Genomic DNA, 11,368 nt, shown 5'->3' on the forward strand with positions numbered 1-11,368 from the left:
GTAACAGCGCGGTTCGCACGTGCACCTGCTTTCTACGTGCTCCCAGCAAAAACTTCCCTCCACCATGCGTGAACATGCATGCACATGCCCGCATCTCGCAACACAACCTCTCCAAATCTCGCCCACACATCCTCCAAAAATCCAAAAAATTAAACCACAGCACCAGGGATTCCCATGTGGTCCCCCACCATGGTACTAGCAGAGGTGCCCGTCTGATGTCTTGTTGCTTTCCGCGTACATGCCGATTCATATTTCTACAAGGCTGCAATTTTATCTTAGTATCTCCGCGGTTCGAATTTTGGCCCTCCGACAGGATATCACCCCTTCCATTTTGAAGCGCGCGCGTCAATCGCCTCCGCTCAACAAGTCAACTCCCGCCCAACAAGTGCACTCTCAGCGCACCTCTAACAAAAACCAAGGTTAGGGCATCCCCAGCAAGGCCCTGTCGCGGCATTTTGGCGCCCTCACGGACCCCAAATATTTTCCTTTCGCCGCTTCGCGGCTCACCCTTCTTATTACTCCCATCCCTACTCACCGCAAGCAGGCCTTTCAAACCCGCCCGCTCGGCAACCAGAGCCTTCCTTCAAGGCTCCAATCACCGACCTCAGGCTCCCTAGCCGACCATGGTGTTTGACTGGCTCGGCGATATCCAGTCTCCACCACAGCCCAGCTATATGAGCCTGAACGGCACCCCTCAGCTAGCAGTCCACCGACACCCACTCACAAGACTAACCTGGGTGTCCGTCTCTGCATCATAGCTGACTTCCTCTCCTCATACCACTCAGATTTTCTCTCCCCTTTCTCTCTTATCTTCGGTTAATTAACACTCAAATCTGGATTCCTCGCTTTTAACTTACCCCTAACATGCCATTCAAGTACTCGCTTATTCATCCCCTACATATATTACACGAGTGCGAAGTGACCAAAACCTTAGTTGACCGATTTTGGGTGGCTGACATGGTAACGATCTGCGTGAAAATCGTCGCTACAGTCCGGGCCCTACTGCCAATTTGGAGGCTTCGTAATTTTCGCCCAGAGAACTGCACTTTTGAAATTCTGTGATGTCGCAAGTGACGCGTCAAACGCGTCCAAAATTGGCACATTTATGACTGTAAAATCGCTTCATATTCTGATACAATTTTCATCCACATATCTTCACATTCCAGTCACAACCGCGATTTTTTCATTTTCGCGAAAATTTTGAGATTACTCTGTGGGCTCCAATATGCATTGCTAAACACCGAGAAAAATATAAGGGGCATAATGAGCCACATAAAGAGCATGTGTAGATTCTGGTACAGCTACGATGGCACATGGTGGCCCTACGAACTTTGCGCGTTCCACGCCGTGATTATATGGAGGCTAGTTTCAAAACGCGACCGTCGCATCAAAAAGAATTACTTAAAGAATATAGAATGTATATCACGTGATTCTAGGACTACAAGATCTATCAAAGCATCACGTTGTCTGAAAGATGTATTCCAAGCACGAAGTATGTTGAATATAGCATCCACCGAGCTAAAGTAATTATATGATGTTTTAAAGTATAACATCTTACTAGTTAATGGTCAAAAACCGTTGATGAGTGTCAGTATGGCGAGCTTCGCGTTATAGTAGAGCTTTTCATACGATCAAGAAGTCATTTTTGGTTGTCAAATCTCACTGGCACACTGAAATATACTCCATATGACGGATTTGTGGTGACGAGACTTGCAGTTTCCCCTTTATTAAACAATAAAACATCTATTGCGACCAATATATTTGACTCACATGCGCCTTCATGAAGACACCGATAAAAACGCAGTGGAATGCGAATAAAACGACAAATGCAGGGCAATATTTGTTGAGATAAGTGCTCGACCAAATTGAGGAGATCAAATGTATGGTAGACCGGAGATAGTAGTCCAGTTGATATGTATTCTAGGAGATGCAGACATTTATTACAATAGAACATAGACAGAATAGCCAATTATGGAAGGCCCAACCCTACTCATGGTACCATAATTGACTTTGCGCTTAGGACATGTTACTCAACGAAGCGACACCGTATGTGCGGACTCTACGCGGCTATTTGCAAAAGTCTAAGCAAAAAAGCTCTTAGTGAACGGTTCCAGTGGCTCAAAATCTTTTAAAGAAAACTTAGTAACTGCGAAAGCAGAAAAGATTCTGAACGTGAATATTTATTGCTACCACGCACAGACACGGTATTTATAGTACTAAGACATATCGCTACGATCTTAAACTTATTGTTCTAGAGCATGTACGGTAAATTATATTATGTAATAATTACTATTGGATTCTCGTGGTCTGCTCTTGCTTGTACCGATTGTCTTCAGTGAAGTTGTAAGGCTGACAGCCACGCTCAAAGACAACACACAAGTGATTTATTGAGATCTATATCCTCATATATTACACGAAAATACATTAAAACGAATAAGCTCCAATTATTTATTTTGTAGGGGTAATTTTAACGCTACATTCGGAGCTTTACAGTTTTTTAACACCTTCATCATTTAAAAGAATAATGGTACCCTCGTTTACTACGTTCAAAACATCAAAATGAGATAATTAATCTGAAAATTCGAAAAAGAATATCGTTTGAGGTTACAGAAGAAATCAGAGAAAGCATCTTACGAGTCTCACTCAAATAAGACATTGTTTGACTTCTCGATGGCACTCTTCTCACCTGGAGTAGCTTGATCCGGCATCGTGAAACGTTCCAATCCGAGCATTTGACGTGATGATTTGGAAAGTACATCATTCGGGTCCATTCTACCAACGAAGCGACTCTCACCCTCTCCTTGTGGGAAATCCTTACCAGGAAGTCCTTTTTTAAAAGTTTGAACTTGATCTTTCAAATAGTGGGCGTTATTGACCGTCAACGGAACCGCGGGAATAAAAAACACACCAGAGTCACGATCACCATTATGTTTAGCGTTTACTGCGTGAATAACATCAGAATGCCAATAAAATTGATCACCAGGTTTCAGATCCGGCAATGAGGTGACTGTACGCGAAAGTTGAAGATGTGGGTGGCTCGTTTCGGACATTTCTAGTGTGCTAGCCGGAGCACAACCTGGGAAGCGGCTCTGATCCAGGTCTAACTTCCAATTGTCGAAGTCCAAGTTTTGCGGGTCCTGTTTGACTGTGAAGAAAGGTCTCAAAATAGTGTACGCAGTTGTGAGTCTCAAATCAATAGGAAGAACTCTGAGTGTACCTTCATGTGACTTTATTGGAGTAATGGCAGTTAAACCTTGATATGGACGATAAACAGAGCAGCCACCAATAGCGCCATAAAGGTCAAAATTAGCACTGAGACGTGGTGTCACGTCAAATGGATCGTGCTTTCTCCAGTTACCATCTAGTATATACTTCCAGCAGCTTCTGTACCCTGGGTCTTCCCAGCGCTCTAAGCTACCACCATCCTACTCGAGTTAGGAAGTAATTTCACTAATACTGACTTACAATATGTGGACCAAGTGCGAACGATCTAGACAGAGAATGTTAGAATGGACATAAGCAAACAAGAGATTATTGTTGTTACTCACTCATCATCTGGTTTGCGGTGCTGTACTCTATCAAAGTAGGAGATTGGTGTTTGCAGGCTGATTTCCGACTGAGAGTCAGTAGAATGGAGGAGACCAAGTAAAAACTTTTGAGAAGCCATCAGATTTGGATGTGCTCTAGCCTCAGTTTGGGCGATGGAGTTGTAGAACTCATAAACTTGAATATCATTTTGAGGAAACCCTTTAACTTTATCCTCATTGGCATCGACATACTCTAGGATAGACTTTTCCCATCCGAGTGCTTGATTCAAAGGTACACCACCTTCTATCACGCATGTACCAGTACGTTTTATGCGTTCAACAAGACTGTCATCTACTCTACCATCTTTGATTTGGTTAAAGTCTACTCTAGGAATCATATCTGCTCCTTTCTCAGATACTTCCTCAACTGCCAGCTTTAAACTGGCTAGTACATCTCTCCAAGTCTCAACTAGGCTTTCTTTAAAGAGATCTTTCTTCAAGTCGACGAAACGTGAGGGTAAGACAACGTCTTCATTTCCACTGAAGTTGTTAAAGGCACTAGCAATGGAGCCAGTATCCTTATGGGAATACTTAGTATCATTATGCTTTTATAAAGCGCTCTCACTTACTTTAAGTACTCTGGCGGAAGCAGATAATCTTTGTACATGACCTTTGTACAATCTATTCATCTGTTTCGACATGTCTGCGGATACTTTTGGTCTTATCATGGTTCTCAGCGTTGGCGAACATAAGAGAAGTGAGCCTCTTTTATAATGGGCGGTAGTGGATTGTATCAGTGGCCTTCGCTATCATACCGAAATTTAATATGGTGGCGGAACAACCGGTACTTAAAGTCATTCACCGAATTTAAAGCCTTCAGCTATTTAGAGAGTGTGATGGTAGGTGAAACTACTTCTAGCGTTGATCGAATGTGAAACATGCTTGTGAAAATCTTGTGAAAAATGACAGCCTGTCAATAGGAGTTAGGTTGTGTTATTAATAGTCGACAATACTGACATTGTCTTTATAAATATCCAGCAAAGCTCTTTCAGAAGCAAACAAATTCATGTAACAAAGATAGAAATGAAAAGTAAACCCAAAATAAATCCCAATAGAAGACGCTAATGCCGTTAGTTTAGCAGGCTCCCTCCTCTCTTGCTTTTTTTGTTTCAACCCCTGGTCCCCACCACCAAAGACAGAACAGTGCTTGCATACCTGCTGTTATGAATAATACCAGAAAGACAAAACACTTATATTCAAATTTCATTGAACTATCGAGTATCAGAGGCGCTGTAATACCAGATACGTTTGCTATTGCGACTGATGCACTACTGGCAAAGCCGATGGCATGGCTATCAGTGTTGGCCTTGAGGCCTTGTATTGACAGTCTATATGCCGCTAATGGGACGATGGAAACATTTGCTAGAGCAACAAGGAAAACAGCGAGTAAACGTAGAGCAAGAACGTTTTTATCGACTGCCAATATAAGATATCCACCACTAACAGAGATGACACCTGCTATAATAAATGCTGGCCGGTTCTTCATTTTATCAGAAAAATATCCAGATGCAATAGTCAAGAGACATGCTAGTACTGACGGTGGAATCGAGAGGAGTTGTGCAATTACACCTTCATAATCCTCGGAAAGGTCATTAATGATAGTTGGAGCAAAAAAGGAGAACGCAGCTGTGCCATGTCCGAGAAGCATCCACAATATGGCCATGAACCAGAAATCCCACTGCTTGAGTACATTCCATATTGACGACATCTTTAGTTTTTTGTCATCATCCTTCGTAACTGAGGCTCCCAGTCTCATGAGAACAATCTCTCGTTCTTTTTCTGTAAGGAACTTCGTAGTTTCAGGATAATCTGGAAGCCAGAAGTAAATACAGATACCAAGTATGATTGTAGGAATGCCTTCGAGAAGGAAAAGCCATCTGAAACCAGCAAGAGCAGGATGCCCTAGGTTATTCAAGTACGAGCATCCACTTGCAAACAGACCAGAAAATGCACCTGAAAGGCTACCAAATGCTACGAAGAAAGCAAGTCTTTGAAAATGTAAGTAATTTGGCATTCGGCAAAGTGCCTACACACCTAAAAGCCCTTTCGCTATCGTTATACCAGAAAGTAAAGTAATAAAGGATACCAGGGAAAAAGCCAGATTCTGCGATGGCCAATGCAATACGGTTTACAATCATACCCTCATAAGACTGGACAGCCGCTGAACAGGTTGTCACAATACCCCATCCAATGACAATCCGAGAAATATGGATTGAAGGTCCAAATTTTTTCAACAAAATGTTGCTGGGTATCTCAAATATGATATAAGTGGCATAGAAGGCAGTGATTATATGCCCAAATCTGCTACCATGTAGATCTAGTTGCTCTGACATTGATGACCCTGGGACATCTGTATTCATGATTATCGCATTGGCTATTCGCTAATTAAAGATATTTTGATCAATGAATGTATATTACCTACCCAAGTTGGTTCTGTCTATGTGATTTAGCATGTATGCTAACGCCGTGAGGCTCAATATTCGCAGATCTATCTTCCTAAGAACTTGCTTCTCTTGTGATGCGAAGTCATCAGTCGTCTTAACATCTACAACTTCAATTTCCTTTGATTCCAATAATTCCTTAGACATTATTGATTACTATGCAGTCTAACCCAGGCTGGAGTCGCCATTATATTATCGCCTTTGGTATGAAGAGAGTGAAGTAGCCAAATATGAATAGGTCACTGCCAAAGCCGGATGCATAGCGGTCTAGAATAGATCTAGAAGTATCCAGTCATTTTATCTCAATTGATTGTATTTAATATGTCATTGACAATACTCTAATAGTAAGGTATTCGTAGCTCTGTTGACGCCGAATGAATTGCCATGTGCCATTGAAACACGAACTTGTCTTTATTATACAGTGATGTTGATAGTGAGTGTTAAAGGAAGATTCAATGCCTCACTAACCTGAATGACTGCGGCATACCACACCTTACCTTCCTTTTTGGGTAGATCTCGTCAATGATTTTAAGCAGAATAGCTATTATTAAAACTAGTGAACAACAGCAGAATATATTTACAATAAGTCTCTAGTTAGAATTAAATAATCTATAAACTTTCCTCGATGGTACCATAATGGGATCCTAACTTCATCATATCTTGAAGATTAGAATTGTACACAATGAATAATATTATGCCTTAATATTTGCTTTCATATATACTCTCTGAAGTTTTCACGGTGTTCCTGAACCTCCTGAATGTGATATTAAATTCAGATACTACTTGTAAAGAATTTATCCCTTAGATTGTGATTATTTATATGCCTCAATATTATTAATTAATAAAACATTGAGGTACACATCTATGCTGTGCGCTCGGTACATCTTGGCAGTCACTAAATTAGCCGCACCTTCAAGATATACCTAAATGGCCGTAGGTCTTGGATTATTAGATGAGAGACCACAGCACAAACGAAATTTGTGAGTGCCTTGAACAAATGTCTCCTATCTGCTCACTCCCTGCTGATCTGCTTCTATAAGCTATAAGGGATGGTCTCAAGACGAAGAAATTGACGATCTGTTTCAGTAAGTCCTTTCCAACAATAGCATAGACCACTAATTCCTCTTAGCGATCCAGAACGAAGTGCAATTTGGTATGTATCCTCCACGTCTTGACTTCTTCTTATAAAAACCAGGGACGAAACTTACAAGGCAACGAATATATTAAACTCGCGAGCATTCTGTAACGTTGGTTTGCTTGCAGTGACAGCATTTGGATTACTCTCTTTGTTGTAAGTAGCACACACCGAACATCATTGTCTAACTGACATCTTACAGTGCTGGATATCCTCTTTATTCTATTTACAATGCATCAAAACAGATAAACCATCATGGACAGTACGCAAACTACAATAAGACTGGTCAAGTGGGTGCAGTTCATAATATTAAATAAATGCTAATATATTTAGATACCCTGGGGTGGTCCACGGAGGGGCCTAATTGATCCAGACACACCAGAGGAGTCTCGTACGCGTGTCGGCACTGATGGACATGTATATGAGTTAGTGTTCTCAGACGAGTTCAACCAGGATGGTAGGACATTCTATCCAGGGGACGATCCATTTTGGGAAGCTGCAGACATGCACTACTGGGTTACCCATAATCTTGAAGTATGTCGTATCATTTTGTTTTGATATTTCTCACGCGATCAAAGTGGTATTCACCACGCCAGGCAACCACAAACAATGGTAGTCTACGTCTCACTCTCGATACAATAGCATCTCACGACCTCGAATTTGAAGGTGCAATGCTAACTTCATGTATGTTGCGTCGGATAGATTACTCGTAACAAGCTAATTCAGCACAGGGAACAAATTCTGCTTCACAGGAGGATACGTCTCAGCGAACGTACAGTTACCAGGAAAGAATGACGTCTGGGGTATTTGGCCTGCATTTTGGATTATGGGTAATCTCGGTAGAGCGGGATATGGTGCAACATTGGATGGGATGTGGCCATACACGTACGATTCATGTGACGTTGGAACATTACAGAATCAAACAATGGGGGATTACCCAGAACTCGCTTACACGTCTGGGATTGAAGGAAAAGCATTGTCATTTTTGCCTGGACAGAGACTCTCTCGTTGCACATGCGCTAACGAAATCCATCCTGGTCCTATGCATGAGGATGGTACATTTGTTGGACGCTCGGCGGCTGAAATAGATGTCTTTGAAGCACTAGTCGATCCTGCTATCGATCAGAGCTTGGTATCCATGAGTGGCCAGTTCGCGCCATTTAATGCGCATTACGATTGGCGCAATGACACAGAAATGTACCTTAAGTACCCAGAAAAGGATAGGTACAACGAGTTCCAGGGTGGTGAATGGCAACAATCAACTTCTATACGTTTAGTCACTGACCCAAGTGCTTACGAAAAATCTGGTGGTAATTATTCTAGCTATGGTCTCGAATACAATCCTGGGTATGGTCAAGAAGGATACATCGCATGGCATATAGCAGAGGAAAATAGATACACCGTTTTTGCTGATTCTATGCGAGCTGTACCAGACTTAGGTATATCTGATAGACTGATTACTGCCGAACCAATGTACATGATCATTAACAATGGAATATCAAACAATTTCGGTGGAATCGATTGGGACGGATTGGCTGGATCATTCCCGAACGTGATGTCAATTGATTGGGTTAGAGTATATCAACGGAGAGATAGGATAAATATTGGTTGCGACCCGCCCAACATGCCAACTTCAGCTTACATTGAGTATTTCAAAGACGCGTACACCAATCCAAACCTCACGACGTGGGAGGCTCTTGGGGAAAAGCCAGTGAAGAATGCTATCTTACATCAGAATGAACCTGATTGCAGTGACGCCAAGAAGCTTATACCTGATGAGCTCATTGGACATCATAATATCAAGCCTATTTTACCAGCTACATTGCGACCGCCACTACCAGCTCCCGAACAACCTGGACCACTACCACCAATGCCACCTATACCACCAGCGCCCGAGTTCTCAGATATTCCTGAAAACCAAAGGCCTAAAGTGTATGAATATTTTGAAAATCCGCCACCAATTATGAGGCCTATACATAACCTGGGGCCGCCAGGACCTCCTTCGCTGCCAAATGCACCGCCATTCGACAGGCCAGCACCAAATGCTAATGACCATGAGGATGATAAGGGTGATATGGGTGATGAAGATAATGAAGATATGATAATGCAGTAAAACTCTTTACAGCCAAACAAATAGAGTAACTAATGTAAATTAGCGGAGTGGTGTTTTATTTTCTAGCGGATGAATGTATTAGTAGGGTAACAAACGACGTTACTATGTTTTTTGTGAACAATCTTTCCATTGCTAATGCTAGCTGAGAGGCCACCTTGATGGTGCGTTGTCTCGTGAAGAGTTGCGTGTTGTATTGCGCACTAGTATTACTACATATCACTCTTCGATCTGTGGCACAAAATACATTGCCTGTCACCCGACGTTGGCCATTTTCGACATACACGCTAGATGGTATGCAAATGTATAGCTGTGAAAGAATACATATTTAAATGACAACGTTTAAAAGAGAAAGACACAGAGGATTCAATTCTCATCGTATTGCAGTCCAATATATCATAATAGACTGTCTCTTTCTCGGGAACTGAATATTGTCCAGGTCATCAAAAACAACCTGCTTGACGTCATCGTCGATCAAAACAAAGAGAGCTTTGCTGGAGAATACCTCCTTCAGGAAGCTCCTGTCATCATAGTTTCTTGTTAAACGGGTAGCATCGCTGCAGAAAACCATATCTATACCATTCAAGTGTCTGAAGACTGCTCTTGACTCTGCACGGTGCTGATGTCCATTGCCTCTCTCAGTGAGGATACATATACTTTCAGCACCCCTTAAGCTCACTCCTTTCGCTTTTAAAGCCTTGAGGATTCCATTGATTTGGGAATATTCTGCTTTGAACTTTCGGTTGCGGTCATTGGTTGACCTCGCGAAAAATGCAGCGTTTTTTTGCTAACAAAGGGCGTTGAAGTAGGTATAAAGTTTGTATCGTTATCGTGCTTGGAAATAATGTCTTTCAACTCGTCTCCACCCGATGCTAGTTAGAGGTTTTGCTGACTTTAATTGTTACACTTGCAACTAGCGTATATAGCGTATGTATTCATAATACTCAATCAAAGTTTAACCTTGTGGTATATATTTATATGCATGGTTGTAGCGGACGTCTATGTTGCACATTTATACTGATGGGTCTCAGCCTAGACTCAGTCGAGATCCTCAGCCGAGATTCCCAGCCAAAAAACAAGGCTTGTTTTATCGTGAGTATTACTTCATATATTGGAGTTATAACGACATTTGCATTCATAATAACACCTAATAGTAATTATGACTTTCTTTTTAATATGAAGAAGTATGACGTCGTTACTTCAAGTTAAAGGTCTCAACAAGATATCAAACAGCTTATTTGGCTTGTATGGCTTATCAGTGACTTCATTTGCATGCGTGTATCCGTATCATTCTGAGCATCTTCCCTGAGGGCAGCGCAGGGTATGTATGGCCTATTATATATATATATATATATATATGTGTTTATAGTAGATACAACGCTAATATCACGAAATATCATGCTCGCGTACCAGGTTAACTTTCCAAATACGACCCACGTCCCTACTGCCAGTATTTTCGTGCCAAAATACTCCTTCACACCTATATTTGATATCTAATAACTAAATAAGGCTGTATGTTCAGCCCCATGTGCACTGCAGGGGAATTAAGATTGATGTCGGGTTCGGATAAGATCCTATATCCAGGAACGCACAAGCCGTACAAGCACTTTACGACGTTCAAACACCCGTCAAATCCTCATACTTTAAGAATTACTGGCGACCAGTTAGCTTCATATCGTCTCACCACATATCTCGACTTCATCGGCAGTAAATTTGCTTGGATTGGATGAAATTAGTCAAGAGATTCCAGCTAAATTTAATCCCCATACCATAAACACTGCAGTTAAAGCCTGTGTCATATTCGTTTACTTAGAGTCATCACTCACCATATCATAAAAAAGCAAATTTGTATCAAACATTAATATTCGTACATTACATACACTACGCTTAAAGCTTTCTCTGCAACATTCCTAAGCTTAGAGCTTGTTCTCTGAGAGCAAGTCTCTGCATGATTCCTTGACACGCTCGACAATCGCCTTTTCACCCTCACGGACCCCTGTAGCAAGTTAGATAGGTTCTAGACGATAATAATAGACTACGCACAAACTCGAGGATCGAACACCTTCTATGGCTTGCCTCAACTCAACACCAAACG

At 41.7% G+C, this 11,368-nt stretch overlaps 4 protein-coding genes across 4 annotated transcripts; 1 reads left to right on the forward strand and 3 right to left on the reverse strand.

The window, feature by feature from the left end:
* Positions 1–2,533: 2,533 nt before the first annotated feature.
* WALSEDRAFT_60215 (DUF1479-domain-containing protein) lies at positions 2,534–4,268 on the reverse strand. Its single transcript, XM_006957974.1, has 4 exons — positions 4,157–4,268; positions 3,549–4,105; positions 3,466–3,490; positions 2,534–3,425 (listed from the first exon to the last, which is right to left on the reverse strand). Exons 1-4 carry the CDS (start codon positions 4,253–4,255, stop codon positions 2,640–2,642), a joined length of 1,467 nt encoding a protein of 488 aa, XP_006958036.1. The 5' UTR covers positions 4,256–4,268; the 3' UTR covers positions 2,534–2,639.
* A 362-nt stretch (positions 4,269–4,630) lies between these two features.
* Positions 4,631–6,398, reverse strand: WALSEDRAFT_45428 (MFS general substrate transporter). The gene is made up of 3 exons (XM_006957975.1): positions 6,010–6,398; positions 5,622–5,961; positions 4,631–5,575 (listed from the first exon to the last, which is right to left on the reverse strand). The coding sequence occupies exons 1-3, from the start codon at positions 6,173–6,175 to the stop codon at positions 4,663–4,665; spliced, it is 1,419 nt and encodes a 472-aa protein (XP_006958037.1). The 5' UTR covers positions 6,176–6,398; the 3' UTR covers positions 4,631–4,662.
* Positions 6,399–6,955: 557 nt separating this feature from the next.
* On the forward strand, positions 6,956–9,319 carry WALSEDRAFT_68668 (SKN1-domain-containing protein; the record flags this gene model as incomplete). Its single annotated transcript, XM_006957976.1, has 8 exons — positions 6,956–7,008; positions 7,069–7,113; positions 7,158–7,181; positions 7,224–7,319; positions 7,366–7,453; positions 7,497–7,697; positions 7,742–7,847; positions 7,895–9,319. The coding sequence occupies 8 exons, from the start codon at positions 6,956–6,958 to the stop codon at positions 9,274–9,276; spliced, it is 1,995 nt and encodes a 664-aa protein (XP_006958038.1). The 3' UTR covers positions 9,277–9,319.
* A 245-nt stretch (positions 9,320–9,564) lies between these two features.
* WALSEDRAFT_60216 (hypothetical protein) lies at positions 9,565–10,257 on the reverse strand. Its single transcript, XM_006957977.1, has one exon. The coding sequence runs from the start codon at positions 9,842–9,844 to the stop codon at positions 9,647–9,649; it is 198 nt and encodes a 65-aa protein (XP_006958039.1). The 5' UTR covers positions 9,845–10,257; the 3' UTR covers positions 9,565–9,646.
* Positions 10,258–11,368: the final 1,111 nt, after the last annotated feature.

Source organism: Wallemia mellicola (genome assembly GCF_000263375.1).
Source record: "Wallemia mellicola CBS 633.66 unplaced genomic scaffold WALSEscaffold_8, whole genome shotgun sequence".
NCBI lineage: Eukaryota > Fungi > Basidiomycota > Wallemiomycetes > Wallemiales > Wallemiaceae > Wallemia > Wallemia mellicola.

Bases quoted from the DNA above. Each gene is read 5' to 3' on its own strand.
- WALSEDRAFT_60215 (XM_006957974.1), bottom strand. From the start codon at position 4,255: ATGATAAGACCAAAAGTATCCGCAGACATGTCGAAACAGATGAATAGA. The intron at 4,106-4,156 runs GTAAGTGAGAGC...TATTCCCATAAG, and splicing joins CTTCCGCCAGAGTACTTAAA to GATACTGGCTCCATTGCTAG. The intron at 3,426-3,465 runs GTAAGTCAGTAT...TAACTCGAGTAG, and splicing joins TCGCACTTGGTCCACATATT to GATGGTGGTAGCTTAGAGCG.
- WALSEDRAFT_45428 (XM_006957975.1), bottom strand. From the start codon at position 6,175: ATGTCTAAGGAATTATTGGAATCAAAGGAAATTGAAGTTGTAGATGTT. The intron at 5,962-6,009 runs GTAGGTAATATA...ATTAGCGAATAG, and splicing joins CATAGACAGAACCAACTTGG to CCAATGCGATAATCATGAAT. The intron at 5,576-5,621 runs GTGTGTAGGCAC...ACATTTTCAAAG, and splicing joins GATAGCGAAAGGGCTTTTAG to ACTTGCTTTCTTCGTAGCAT.
- WALSEDRAFT_60216 (XM_006957977.1), bottom strand. From the start codon at position 9,844: ATGGTTTTCTGCAGCGATGCTACCCGTTTAACAAGAAACTATGATGAC.